General features: G+C 43.9%; 1 protein-coding gene across 1 annotated transcript; it reads right to left on the bottom strand.

Moving 5' to 3' along the window:
- Positions 1–259: 259 nt before the first annotated feature.
- On the bottom strand, positions 260–13,924 carry tmprss15 (transmembrane serine protease 15). The gene is made up of 25 exons (XM_014196499.3): positions 13,563–13,924; positions 13,211–13,350; positions 13,051–13,118; positions 12,797–12,933; positions 10,907–10,990; positions 10,657–10,776; positions 10,209–10,317; positions 8,419–8,528; positions 6,605–6,742; positions 6,136–6,285; positions 5,918–6,023; positions 5,646–5,814; positions 5,393–5,534; positions 5,078–5,167; positions 4,873–4,998; positions 4,594–4,737; positions 4,348–4,458; positions 4,097–4,229; positions 3,766–3,861; positions 3,438–3,487; positions 3,065–3,305; positions 2,620–2,801; positions 2,055–2,150; positions 1,072–1,211; positions 260–869 (listed from the first exon to the last, which is right to left on the bottom strand). The coding sequence occupies exons 1-25, from the start codon at positions 13,681–13,683 to the stop codon at positions 708–710; spliced, it is 3,165 nt and encodes a 1,054-aa protein (XP_014051974.2). The 5' UTR covers positions 13,684–13,924; the 3' UTR covers positions 260–707.
- Positions 13,925–15,708: the final 1,784 nt, after the last annotated feature.

Raw genomic sequence — 15,708 nt, 5'->3', positions numbered from 1 at the left:
AATGGTCCACCACCCAAAGGACATCCAGCCAACTTGACACAACTGTGGGAAGCATTGGAGTCAACATGGGGCAGCATCCGGGCGCTTTCGACACCTTGTAGAGTCCAAGCCCTGACGAATTGAGGCTGTTCTGAGGACAAAAGTGGGGTTGCAACTCAATATTAGGTGTTCATAATGTTTGATACACTCAGTGTATACAGTACATGAGCATTCTAATTATTCAGCCCCAACTTTAACCATTCAGTGACTTGAAAAGGAATAGGAAATATGTAAACATTTATTGACAGTAAGAAGGTTTGTCTCTAGTGTTAAGATCAAATGCATACAATATCACTGTAATTCACACGGCATTGTGGTGTGAAAAAAACATATAATCTCCAAAACATAATATGCAAGATACTGCCATCTTGTGTCATAATTTCACAACATTTAATTTATGCTTCAGGGCCAGCCAAGGGAAGTCTCATTTGTGTTGTAGGCACAGCCACTGATTTTTTCTTCAGGCCCAGCCATGGGAAGTATAAGATAGCATAGATTTGCAAACAATTTTTTTTTTTACAGATTTTGAATATCCCTGTAAAGCTGTGTTACACCACTGTACTTATTCAAACGCATTGATTGATTTAGTAACCAAGACTGCATATGATCCTAATTCAGGACTGAATATTCTGTTTCCCTGGAGTCTGTAATCCCAGTGTCCCCCAGTATCAGTAGAGCCGTCTGGTCTGGACGACCCAGTCAGCGAACTGGGAGACCAGGGCGTACACACCAGGGCGCTGGGGGCGGCCACACCCCACACCAAAAGAAATCACGCCCACCTGCACCCAGTGGCCATCCTCCTCACACATGAGAGGACCTCCAGAGTCCCCCTAAAACAACAGGAAGACACAGTCAGTGGACATAATTCTCACACACTGTACATGCATACTACTAACTGTGGATGGCATTGCGTACAGCTAGCATTGTACTGTACAATACACAAATACCCACAAATACACAAATACCCAGTTCTTTCACAGACATGTAGCGTGTTCTGCCCACAGAGGGTTACGACCATTGAAATCCATGTACCTGGCAGGAGTCCATTCCCCCCTCAGAGTAGCCGGCACACACCATCCAGGCTGTAATGTTGTATTCAGGCAGCAGCTTCTGACACTCAGAGCGGCTCACCAGGGGCAGCACTGCCTGCTGCAGCACATGAACTGCTGTGCCTGGAGGGAATAACAACATTTACAGGCACATACATCAATTATAATGATCAATTTCAATTGTATGGCGCTTTTCATCAACCACATCCTCAGATTAACCTGTTCATGACAACTAACTCAGGAGGCTGAAGAAATTTGGCTTGGCACCTAAAACCCTCACAAGCTTTTACAATTGAGAGCATCCTGTCGGGCTGTATCACCGCCTGGTACGGCAACTGCACCGCCCGCAACCGCAGGGCTCTCCAGAGGGTGGTGCGGTCTGCCCAACGCATCATTGAGGGCAAACTACCTGCCCTCCAGGACACCTACATCACCCGATTTCACAGGAAGGCCAAAAAGATCATCAAGGACAACAACCACCCAAGCCACTGCCTGTTCACCCCGCTAGTACAGGTGCATCAAAGCTGGGACCAGGAAACTGAAAAACAGCTTCTATCTCAAGGTCATCAGACTGTTAAATAGCCATCACTAGCACATTAGAGGCTGCTGTCCTATACATTGACTTGAACTCACTGGCAACTTTAATAATTGGAATGCTAGTCACTTTAATGATAATGTTTACATATTTTCCATTACATCTCATATGTAGATACTGTATTCTATTATATTCTACTGTATCTTAGTCTATGCCGCTCTGACATTGCTCGTCCAAATATTTATATATTCTTAATTCCATTCCTTTACTTTAGATTGGGTGTATTGTTCGACATTACTTGTTAGATATTACTGCACTGTTGGAGCTAGAAACACAAGCATTTCGCTACACCTGCAATAACATCTGCTAAACACGTGTATGTGACAAATAACATTTGATTTGATGTGATTGAGTGACACCAGAGTCCTAACCTTGCTCTTCTTCTGCTCCCCAGCCTGCAATGAAACACTTCCTCCCAGCCTCAAACTGCTGGTCACTTCCTGGCAGACAGATGGGTTGAATGTAATCTGTAAAAGAAGGATCTGTGTGAAGATTAAATCCTGTGTGTGTGGACCTGTGTGAATATTATATCCTGTGTGTGTGGACCTGTGTGAATATTAAACCCTGTGTGTGTGGACCTGTGTGAATATTATATCCTGTGTGTGTGGACCTGTGTGAATATTATATCCTGTGTGTGTGGACCTGTGTGAATATTAAACCCTGTGTGTGTGGACCTGTGTGAATATTATATCCTGTGTGTGTGGACCTGTGTGAATATTATATCCTGTGTGTGTGGATCTGTGTGAACATGTGAGGTACATCTACTTAATAATCCACTTTATAAGTCGCTCTGGATAAGAGCGTCTGCTAAATGACTTAAATGTAAATGTAAATATGAACACAACATGACATGGCCGCACGATTGTGCTCAGTGCCAATCTGACATAAGGTCAAACTCTCAGGCTATGTAGAGCAGAGGGGTGTTTGACTGCACACCTGTGAAGTTGATGTTTGTTTGAAGGTGCATCATTGCGATGTCAGCATCCTTGGTCCTTCTGTTGTAGTGTTTGTTCATGATGATGTGGTCAACCTTTCGGGTCTGTGATGGGAGGACATCTACACTGTCCCGGGAGTGAAGGCCCAAAACTGCCTCCCAGTTGGAAAGGTGAATATTTTTCCTGCAGGATAAAAAGACAACCGTCAATGTAGACATGGGCTGTAAAACTCCAAATGTATGGACCAAATAAACAATGGTAGAGCTACTCTGTATTCAAATAGGTCAAACTCAGTTGAGGGTAAATGCACAGAAACATGTGACATGTTGTGTGCAGAGAAAGGTGAGGCTCAGGTGTATACACAGTGTATATTTACATCGTACACAAAGTAAAGGTGAATACAGGAGCATAAACAAACAGTATAAATGCAGAGCAGGATTCTTCACCCATAAACGCAGTGTGCAGCAGTGATCAACCACTCGTTGTCAATCAGAGTAGCTCCACACACATGGCGGCCCCTAAAGTACAGTGACACCATCCATGGCCACGCCCCCTTAGGAGAGTCTGTCCCTCCCACCACTCTGACAGTTCCCCTCTCCTCTGACTCCTCCTCTCCTTTCTCCTCCATCCTTCGTTCAGTGGACCCACTTTGATCCATCTTCTGGGAGACCATACGAACGCCACACGCTAAAATGCACAGTATAGTGTTTTTCAGTGTATTTTGTTCATTTGTCAAAACGTGTCAATGTCTATCTGTGAATGAGTACTTACAGTATGTATCATGTTACTATGTTGATGCTTTATGCTTTTCATACTCACGTTGGTTGTCACATTCCAAAGATATAACCTTTTCACCCGTACATTTTTCACTATGGGAAATAGAAACAAACAGGTTAGATGTTGGTATGACTGTGGAATCAAAGTTGAATTATTAGAAACAGGTAGCCTAGCGGTTATGAGGGTTGGGCCAGTAACCGAAAGGTTGGATTTCCTCAATCCCCGATCCGACTAGGTGAAAAATCTGTCGATGTGCCCTTGAGCAAGGCACTTAATTTCTCCTGTAAGTAGCTCTGGAAAAGAGCGTCTGCTAAATGACTTTTCTTTTTTTTTAAACGTAAATGAAAGCTGTTTGTTGAATGTAGTGTACCTGGGGGTCAGGTCCAGGGTACCGTTGGCTGCCACACTCACGGTGGTGAAGGGAGAGTCTTTCTCTGTGGAGGGTATGAGCAGGGCACTTCCTGATCTAGAGTACATGTTAACACAGTGACTGACTCCCTGTCCTTCACTCTGTCAAACATACAAAGAATGACTGTTTCTCTCTCTCTCACACACACACACACACACACACACACACACACACACACACACACACACACACACACACACACACACACACACACACACACACACACACACACACACACACACACACACACACACACACACACACACACACACACACACAGCAGAGGTCTCACCTGTAGCCCAGGTAACGACACATGAAGTGGGAGAGCTGAGAGTTCCAGTGCTGACCACAGGTTGTGTACCGGGTGGTCTGGACCTGGAGCTGCAGACGTCTGATGCTCGTACTGTCCACTGATACCTGATGCACTAGAACGCACAGAATCATGGAGAACCACTTTACCAGTCGTTTGGCCCACGTGCCTTTTACTGGCATGAATTGCTGTATGGGTGTGAACAGGATCACAGCTTCATTGGTTTTACTCACCACAGTCAGCTTCGTCTGAGGAGTCAGCGCAGTCTGGTTGGCCGTTACACACACTGACATTGGAGATACATTCTCCAGACTGACACCGATATTGCCCAGTGACACAAGGCTCTGGAATTTGAAACGACAAAGGCAGTTTGGTTACTTGGCTATTGAAGAACAAAGAGTACATCAGGTAAGGTTCATTCAGAACTACTAATTTTGGACTTTAGAATGTTGAATTGGTTACTTAATATAAAATCTTACTTGGCATGCCCAGTGCTAATCCAGATGTGAAGTTGGCACGGAACCCTCTGCCATACCCTGTACTGTCCGTAAAGAACATCACTGTGATCTGATTGGCTGTGGAGATCACATCTGGAAAGGTAGCATCAGTACCAGTGAAGACACCTGACAAAGAAACACGCATCAATTCACCACAGTAAACCTCACCTGCATTTTCAATAACAACTAACAGTGTCATGGTAACATGACCGAGGCTCGTGTAGGAAGGACGTCACAGTAGGCAGAGGGTCAGAGACTCACCAAGCAGTTCAGACTGTGGCCCCGCCCCATCCCGCACCTCCACCATGTCATAGGTCGACTCAACGTCAAAATCCAGGAAGTGAAGCAGGATGTTCCATCCCTCCCTGGCATGAAGAGTCCACAAACCTTGCCCAGGATAGACAAATGTATGAATACCACATTTCAACCAATTAGAGGAAAAATGAACAAAAAACTAAGTTCATACAAGAAGCCTTGTTTCCATATGAGTGTGGGTAGTTGGGGGAGCTGAATGTAGAGTTGGGTTCCCAGAGGTCAAAAGGTCCTCCACAGTCAGCTGAGGAAGAGGAAGGAATACACGCTTTAGATGCTACCATGGAAAACAAGGACACATGACATTAACGGACAAAGAACAGTGATTGTCAGGTGAGAGAGGGCGAGTCGGTGACTCAGTGGTAGTGGATGAGTGTGCTGGTTAACGATGAAGGGGTGGTTCTGTTCGGAATGGACGGCCTGTGTCAAAGTGTTCCATGTGAAGACTATGTGGTTAAGAGTAACATACGAGGTATTGGAGGTGGTGTTGTAGGGGTGGGAACCACTGTTGGGTCTGGTGGGTCTGCCCCACAGGGACCATTTGTCAGACTGATGTCATCCAGGGCGATGTCATTCTTCATACCCCCCTTCTTCTGAGCCTCAAAAACCACCTGGAGAAAAACATCACAGCGAAGAGACAGATCCTTATAGACCGACGTGACATGCACAGCCAAGTATAACAGCGTGGCAATTACATAGTGTGGGATTCAGAGCGCTCTGACCGTTGCATCAGCTGTGCTGTTCAGGGTGACCTGGCCAAAGTTCCAGCTATCTCCATAGTTCCCCTCCTTCTGGAAGACCACAATGACTGAAGCTTCTCTGACCACAGAAGTTGTCTGTCTCACTACCAACACCCTCAGCCGATGCACATTCTCTCCATACATGTGGTACCTGGAGCAACAAGTAGCATAAATACACATCTGGTGAGAGGCTATGTGTTTAGAGATGGATATCCACAGACAGTACATGAATAGAGGGAGAGGGGGTCACTTACCAGAACTTCAGACACATCGGTTCCGTTGAATGAGCTAATCGGAGGCTGCGGATCTTGAAGTTCTTCTCCCACTGGCCAGGGCTTCCCGGTGTGACAATGTAGTAGCCTGTTTCGTCAGAACACAATAACAGTCACAGAACAGAAACAGACTGCAGCTTCGAAATAAAATCATAAAGTCTCAGCTAAGTAAAGTAATATCTTGTCACATAATGGCACACCTGATTGGTTACCAAATGTATGGTCAAAGTTTGGGCCTGTGAAAGGGGGGAATGTGGGGATATTGGTGCGTATCCAGTCCCCTTCATCCTCAGGCTCCTGCCTCCAGAAACACAGGCCCTCCTCAAAGGAGCAGCTCAGCCTCTCCTCATCTGAGAGGGCAGAGAGGAACACTGTCACGGTCATTTCACAGAGAGACCCAAAACCAAATCATATTGCAATCTTCCTTCTAGTTTGTTTTGATAACTTCAAAGGAAATCTTTTAGTCAGGGTTTCCTAAACTCAGTCCTCGGGACCCCAAGGGGTGCATGTTTTGGTTATTGCCCTAGGACTACACAGCTGATCCAAATAATAAACTAATCATCAAGCTTTGATCATTTGAATCAGCCGTGTAGTGTTAGTGCAAGAACCAAAACGTGCACCACTTAGGGTCCCGAGGATCGAGTTTGGGATACGCTGCTTTAAGTTTACTAGAGAGGTTGCTGATGTCTTCTGCTGAGTAGGTGGCGTTGAATCCTTGGAAATTGTTGTAATCGTCAGAAGAGAACTCAACAGTGGCCTTGTCAGACAGCAGCCACACAGTGCCTGGGGAAGGACCTGACAGCAGGTCTGAAACACAGCCATAGCGGGTGGTAGGTGTGTTATTACTGTAGTTTATATAGATATTTTGCTGAATAGCAATTCGTACAGTGAGGGGAAAAAGTATTTGATCCCTTGCTGATTTTGTACGTTTGCCCACTGACAAAGAAATGATCAGTCTGTAATTTTAATGGTAGGTTTATTTGAACAGTGAGAAACAGAATAACAACAAAAAAATCCAGAAAAACGCATGTCTAAATTGTTATAAATTGATTTGCATTTTAATGAGGGAAATAAGTATTTGACCCCCGCTCAATCAGAATGATTTCTGGCTCCCAGGTGTCTTTTATAGAGGTAACGAGCTGAGATTAGGAGCACACTCTTAAAGGGAGTGCTCCTAATCTCAGCTTGTTACGTATATAAAAGACACCTGTCCACAGAAGCAATCAATCAATCAAATTCCAAACTCTCCACCATGGCCAAGACCAAAGAGCTCTCCAAGGACGTCAGGGACAAGATTGTAGACGTACACAAGGCTGGAACGGGCTACAAGACCATCGCCAAGCAGCTTGTTGAGAAGGTGACAACAGTTGGTGCAATTATTTGCAAATGGAAGAAACACAAAAGAACTGTCAATCTCCCTCGGCCTGGGGCTCCATGCAAGATCTCACCTCGTGGAGTTGCAATGATCATGAGAACAGTAAGGAATCAGCCCAGAACTACACGGGAGGATCTTGTCAATGATCTCAAGGCAGCTGGGACCATAGAAAACAATTGGTAACACACTACGCCATGAAGGAGTGAAATCTTGCAGCGCCCGCAAGGTCCCCCTGCTCAAGAAAGCACATATACATGCCTGTCTGAAGTTTTCCAATGAACATCTGAATGATTCAGAGGACAACTGGGTGAAAGTGTTGTGGTCAGATGAGACCAAAATGGAGCTCTTTGGCATCAACTCAACTCGCCGTGTTTGGAGGACGAGGAATGCTGCCCATGACCCCAAGAACACCATCTCCACCGCCAAACATGGAGGTGGAAACATTATGCTTTGGGGGTGTTTTTCTGCTAAGGGGACAGGACAACTTCACCGCATCAAAGGGACGATGGATGGGGCCATGTACCATCAAATCTTGGGTGAGAACCTCCTTCCGTCAGCCAGGGCATTGAAAATGGGTCGTGGATGGGTATTCCAGCATACAATGACCCCAAACACATGGCCAAGGCAACAAAGGAGTGGCTCAAGAAGAAGCAGATTAAGGTCCTGGAGTGGCCTAGCCAGTCTCCAGACCATAATCCCATAGAAAATCTGTGGAGGAAGCTGAAAGTTCGGGTTGCCAAACGTCAGCCTCGAAACCTTAATGACTTGGAGAAGATCTGCAAAGAGGAGTGGGACAAAATCCCTCCTGAGATGTGTGCAAACCTTGTGGCCAACTACAAGACATGTCTGACCTCTGTGATTGCCAACAAGGATTTTGCCACCAAGTACTAAGTCATGTTTTGCAGAGGGTTCAAATACTTATTTCCCTCATTTTTGACATGCGTTTTTCTTGATTTTTTGTTGTTGTCTCTCACTGTTCAAATAAACCTACCATTAAAATTATAGACAGATCATTTCTTTGTCAGTGGGCAAACGTACAAAATCAGCAGGGGATCAAATACTTTTTTCCCTCACTGTATATATTTGCTCAGGAGTGTTATACACTTACATGTCAGATTTTTCCCCTGTCCTGTGCCCTCATACAGACTGAGAGTATCAATCTCTTCTTCTGTGTCGAATGAGTGGAAATTCATCTTTATGGCCAGTCCTTCCTGAACTCTAAAAGTAAAAAATATACAGTACCAGTCAAAAGTTTGGACACACCTACTCATTCAAGGGGTTTTTCTTTATTTTTTACTATTTTCTACATTGTAGAATAATAGTGAAGACATCAAAACTATGAAATAACACATATGGAATCATGTAGTAAGCCAAAAAGTATTAAACAAATCAAAATATATTTTATATTTGAGATTCTGTTGCTTTTCCAACAGTCTTGAAGGAGTTCCCACATATGCTGAGCACTTGTTGGCTGCTTTTCCTTTACTCTGCGGTCCAACTCATCCCAAACCATCTCAATTGGGTTGAGGTCGGGTAATTGTGGAGGCCAGGTCATCTGATGCAACACTCCATCACTATCCTTCTTGGCCAAATAGCCCTTGCACAGCCTGGAGGTGTGTTTTGGGTCATTGTCCTGTTGAAAAACAAATGATAGTCCCACTAAACGCAAACCAGATGGGATGGTGTATCACTGCAGAATGCTGTGGTACCCATGTTGGTTAAGTGTGCCTTGAATTCTAAATAAATCACAGACAGTATCACCAGCAAAGCACCCCACACCATCACACCTCCTCCATGCTTCACAGTGGGAACCACACATGCAGAGATCATCCGATCACCTACTCTGCGTCTCACAAAGACACGGCGGTTGGAACCAAAAATTTCCCATTTGGACTCATCAGACCAAAGTACAGATTTCTACCCATCTAATGTCCATTGCTCGTGTTTCTTGGCCCAAGCAAGTCTCTTCTTCTCATTGGTGTCCTTTAGTAGTCGTTTCGTTGCATCAATTTGACCATGAAGGCCTGATTCACGCAGTCTCCTCTGAACAGTTGATGTTGAGATGTGTCTGTTACTTAAACTCTGTGAAGCATTTATTTGGGCTGCAATTTCTGAGGCTGGAAACTCTAATGAACTTATCCTCTATAGCAGACTCTGGGTCTTCCTTTCCTGTGGCGGTCCTCATGAGAGCCAGTTTCATCATAGCGCTTGATGGTTTTGCGACTGCACTTGAAGAAACGTTCAAAGTAATTGACCTTTTCCGGGTTGACTGACCTTCATGTCTTGAAGTATTGATGGACTGTTGTTTCTCTTTGCTTATTTGAGCTGTTCTTGCCATAATATGGACTTGGTCTTTTACCAAATAGGGCTATCTTCTGTATACCACCTCTACCTTGTCACAACACAACTGATTGGCTCAAACGCATTAAGGAAAGAAATTCCACAAATTAACTTTTTCCAAGGCACATCTGTTAATTGAAATGCATTCCAGGTGACAACGTCATGAGAGGATGCCAAGAGCGTGCAAAGCTGTCATCAAGGCCAAGGGTGTCTCCTTTGAAGAATCTCAAATATAAAATATATTTGTAACACTTTTTGGGTTATGACATGATTCCATATGTGTTATTTCATAGTTTTGATGTCTTCACTATTTTTCTACAATGTAGAAAATAGTAAAAAAAAAAAAAGAATATGTGTTATTTCATAGTTTTGATGTCTTCACTATTTTTCTACAATGTAGAAAATAGTAAAAAAAAAAAAAGAAAAACCATAGAATGAGTAGGTGTGTCTAAACTTTTGACTGGTACTGTGTATATATATATATAGATATATAATTAAAAAATAGGTAAAAGTATATGAAAGTGAGCAGTGTGTAGTTAGTGTGAGAAGCAGGACTACCTTATGACCCAGCGGCAAATTATGCCATTGTTGTAGGGGAGAGGGAAGTTTTCAGAATGGAAGGAACCCGTAGGACCAAGAAGAAGGAATTGGCCATCACACTTTGTTGCTATGAAGATTTGAGAGATATCCACACAGTTCAAGTCTATTATACTACCAATGCACTCATGACCACATTACCAGACCCCACATCATGCGTTGACATGGCATTCTTGTTACTCTGTACCATCTATACATTCAAGAACAATGTTTATCCACTTAATTATTAATCGTCCACCAGCCGGATCTCACCTAGAGGGTTCTAAATGGAACCCCAAAAAGGGTTCAACCTGGAACCAAAAAGGGTTATCTTATGGGGACAGCCGAAGAACCCTTTTGGAATTATTTTTTTCTAAGAGTGTAGGGACGAGGATACATAATCAACAAACACTGAGTCTCAAACACTCACCACAGAGAGTATGGTTTTCATCTGAGCCATCAGGACAATTGTCTACTCCATCACAAAACTGCATGGTGGCCATACATGTAGTGCCATCCCCACAGGCCATATGATAAGGTGGGCATTTTCCTGTGGACATTAATCATCATTCGCCATCATCAATGAAATGTAAAAAAACATTTAAAAAAAAAATGGTACTGGGACAGTACTACAGTACGACTAATCTACTGTAAGTGTTTCCTATCGATTCCATTCTCACCTGAAGAAGATGTAGTGGAAAGATGAGGTGTAGTGGTCGGTTTGGTTGAAGAGGTCGGCTGGTATCTAGTTAGGTCCTCTTTCACTAAACAGAAACATCATATAAGTTCAAATTCTCAATGCTGCATTTCAGACATGTCTTCTGGATGAATAACGTGGTAATAGATCTAGATCCCATCCTCTTCCCAATACTATGATCATGTACTGGTATGTAAGGTGTGTTTTACACCTACAGTGGATTCAGAAAGTATTCTGACACCTTGACTTTTTCCACATTTTGTTATGTTACAGCCTTATTCTAAAATGGATCGAATAAAACCTTTTCCTCATCATTCTACACACAATACCCCATAACGACAAAGTGAAAACAGGTTTTTAGAAATGTTTACAAATGTATTAAAACTAGAAGACAGAAATACCTTATTTACATAAGTATTCAGACCCTTTGCTATGAGACTTGAAAAATTGAGCTCAGATTCATCCTGTTTCCATTGATCATCTTTGAGATATTTCTACAACTTGATTGGAGTCCACCTGTGGTTAATTAAATTGATTGGGCATGACTTAGAAAGTCTATATAAGGTCCCACAGTTGACAGTGCATGTCAGAGATAAAACCAAGCCATGAGGTCGAAGGACTTGTCCGTAGAGCTCCGAGACAGGATTGTGTCGAGGCACAGATCTGGGGAAGGGGACCAAAGAAATTCTGCAGCATTGAAGGTCCCCAAGAACACAGTGGCCTCCATCATTCTTAAATGGAAGAAGTTTGGAACCACCAAGAGCTGGCCTCCCGGCCAAACTGAGCAATCGAGGGAGAAGGGCCTTGGTCAGGGAGGTGACCAAGAACCCGATGGTCACTTTGACAGAGCTCCAGAGTTCCTCTGTGGAGATGGGAGAACCTTCCAGAAGGACCACCATCTCCGCAGCACTCCACCAATCAGGCCTTTATGGTAGAGTGGCCATACGGAAGCCACTCCTCAGTAAAAGGCATATGACAGCCCACTTGGTGTTTGCCAAAAGGCACCTAAAGACTCTCAGACCATTAGAAAAAATATTCTCTGGTCTGATGAAACCAAGATTGAACTCTTTGGCCTGAATGCCAGGCGTCACGTCTGGAGGAAATCTGGCACCATCCCTACGGTGAAGCATGGTGGTGACAGAATCATGCTGTGGGGATGTTTTTCAGCGGCAGGCACTGGGAGACTAGTCAGGATCAAGGGAAAGATCAACGGTGCAAAGTACAGAGAGATCCTTTATGAAGAACTGCTCCAGAGCACTCAGGACCTCAGACTGGGGTGAAAGTTCACCTTCCAACAGGACAACGACCCTAAGCACACAACCAAGACAATGCAGGAGTGGCTTCGGGACAAGTCTCTGAATGTGCTTGAGTGGCCCAGCCAGAGCTCGGACTTGAAACCGATCGAAAATCTCTGGAGAGACCTGAAAATAGCTGTGCAGCGAAAATCCCCATCCAACCTGACAAAGCTTGAGAGGATCTGCAGACAATGGAAGAAACTCCCCAAATACAAGTGTGCCAAGCTTGTAGCGTCGTACTCAAGATGACTCGAGGCTGTAATCGCTGCCCAAGGTGCTTCAACAAAGTACTGAGTAAAGTGTGTGAATACTTATGTAAATGTACAATTTTAGTTGTTTTTAATACATTTGCAATAAACTATAAAAATAGAGTTGCACACTCCATATATAAACTCCCAGTAATTTATTACATTTGCAAAAAATTCTAAAAACCTATTTTTGCTTTGTCATTATGTGGTATTGTGTGTAGATTGATGAGGGGGAAAAAATAATTTCATCCATTTTAGAATAAGGCTGTAACATAACAAAATGTGGAAAAAAATCAAGGGGTCTAAATACTTTCCAGATTCACTGTGTACCTGTGAACTGGATGCTATTTTGGTTAACCACCAGGCCCCCAGTGCTCTGAAGCCCAGCCACCAGCTGCTGCTCTGCCTCCTTCACTTCCACACTCCCACGAAACTGCAGGTCAAAGTTCACCACCACACTGCCATTGCTGTCACATGGGGGGATTCATGGTCAGAAATGGTATAACGACATTGTCACTTTCAGTATATGTAACTATGCTATGAGGTTGTCATTTGTAAACGTCATTATACACATACTGTCTCACCTGAATTCTAAAACTTCACAGGCCTTGAAGTCATTATTGAGGGAGCCACGGCCGAAAGCGTCAGATATCTGTGAGAAATACAGTATTTATAATACAAGGCTAAAGTGTGTAGGGGAGTGGACAGAAGAATGATACATGTGTGTATGGTACCCCGACATACCAGATGCTCTGTGTCGAAGGCCAGGGACTTGAACTGCAGACTGCTCCTGTTTCTCAGCTTCTCAGTAAACACAGCCCCCCTCGTAATGACCAGCCTCCCACTGAACACAGACTCAGTCCCACTTAGTCCACACTGGTCCACTGGGACAAACAAACATACTGTCAGTGACTGACACCTGTCACACCATACAAGACCAACAGATCAAAAACAAAACTATGGCAAATGGATATGTTTTACCCATAACTTATACGCAGCACAGAGTAATACGTTTGATTTCTATACAAACATACTGACCGTTTTAGTGACAGAAATGGGAGGAAAGAAAACAAAAGTCTGGAGTGTTTTTTCTCACGGTCAGTCTGCATGGCGAGCCAGGTGATGATGATGAGGCTGACACACACCGCCAGTAGGGTCAGACACAGGACACTCAGCAGCACCTCCGTGGACGACCAACGTCGCTTCCCACGCCACATGGCTCCCTGACGTCCTCACACGCTCTTCTTGTCCTTCAGCTGACACCTCACCCAGAATTCCCTGTGATTCAATCACTTTCTCTGTCATGAACTATTACAGGATTCTGCACTGTGGAGTGAGTGTCCAACTACCTCCTGCGTTTTCTGTTGTATCTACAGCCTGTTTCTTTGACTCTCCGCCGAGGAGAATTTCTCTGCTCTCCATGAGCAGGGCTACTTATTCATGAGAGCTTGGCCCTTTATCTCTGTGAGGGGCAGCAGTAAACCTTTTATTGTGCAGTAACTGGAACAACAAAGTGATAGCCAATATATGCTGCATCACTGGTGATATCATTCATGAGTGGGCTTAATAACAAGAGCCCTGAGAACGACAAAAGAAGTAAGTTGGTCTAAAGGACGGGGGTTGGGACAGTCCCTTCACCCCCGAACCCATATCAATCTGACCATTCTGTCAGCATGTGATACGATGAAATAAAAGAATACAACTTCCAAACGGACGATACTCCACACACATGTAGGGTGCACTGCGTATACCAAACATTATGAACACTTTCCTAATATTGAGTTGCACCCACCCCCTTTTGCCCTCGGGGACAGCCTCAATTCGTCGGGGCATAGATTCTACATGGTGTCGAAAGTGTTCCACAGGGATGCTGGCCCATGTTGAATCCAATGCTTCCCACAGTTGTGTCAAGTTGGCTGGATGTCCTTTGGGTGGTGGACCATTCTTGATATATACAGGAAACTGTTGAGCGTGAAACACCCAGCAGCATTGCAGTTCTTGACACAAACCGGTGCGCCTGGCACCTACTACCATAACCCTGTTCAAAGGCACTTAAATATTTTGTCTTGACCGTTCACCCTCTCAATGGCACACATACACAATCCATGTCTCAATTGTCTCAAGGCTTAAAAGTCCTTCTTTAACCTGTCTCCTCCTCCTCATCTACACTGACTGAAGTGGATTTAACAAGTGACATCAATAAGGGATCACACTGCAGATTTCACATGGATTCACCTGGTCAGTCTGTCGTGGACAGAGCAGGTTTTCTTAATATTTTGTACACTCAACGTCCACGCACAAACTATCAAACACATACACACTACAACAAAGCTATATTCTACATAATATCCATCGCAGAAACATAAATCTACTCCCGTCTTTAAGTAGACTTTGAACACTGATATGTGAGTGAGCTATTAATGCCACCTTATCACAGAAGGTACCCTCTGATGGTGACCTCACTGTCGCCCTCTCTGACATGGAATTCCTTCTAGAACATCAGACAACATGCATCCTCATAGTAAATGACTAAGGCTCAGATATTGCCTAAGTCAGAGTTCGCTACTTATTTAATCTATGCGCTAAATTCAGCTTTCACTAAAGCTGTCAATCAGAGTTCATACAGCATTGTTTATTACCAAAGCAATAAAGTGAAGGAGAACCATACCGGAAGTCCTCCGTCATAAACATTACATCAGAGCTAAGGTAATCCTATCTAAATAGATCAAAGGTCATTCCAGCTGAAGAGAATATTTAGATAGAATCTAAGTGTAATCATGTGCAAGTATCAACACCAGATTTGTTTAAGCCCTATTCTAAATGAGCTACATGATGCAAGGTCAGAAAAAGGAATCGTTTCTGCTACTAGAAGTGACCATCATCCTTGAATCTTTCTACACATCCAACTTAAAACAAAGCAACAGTAAACATCGTCCCCCACGAATAATGCAGCCCCCCCTTGGTCCAGTTGAGATCACATGTGACTATCACATTTCAGTTAATTACTACACTGGGCCAATCAGTGTAATTTTGTAAACGCCAGATCTCTATGGCAAGACACATCATTCACCCAAGTTTAGTCAAAATCGGGCCAGTGCTGTCTGAGATATTGCGTGTAACTAACGTTCTAACGGATAGAGACAGATCCACAGTCCCCTCCCCGATTTCATGGTGGGGACAATGAGAATGATGACAGTTATACCTAATTCTGTCACACAGTTAGAAGTGCTGCTCACTTTCCA

This window comes from Salmo salar, chromosome 04 (genome assembly GCF_965601325.2).
Source record: "Salmo salar chromosome 04, fSalSal1, whole genome shotgun sequence".
NCBI lineage: Eukaryota > Metazoa > Chordata > Actinopteri > Salmoniformes > Salmonidae > Salmo > Salmo salar.
The sequence above is the reverse complement of the archived record's forward strand: the minus strand, read 5'-3'. Positions and strand labels throughout refer to the sequence as shown.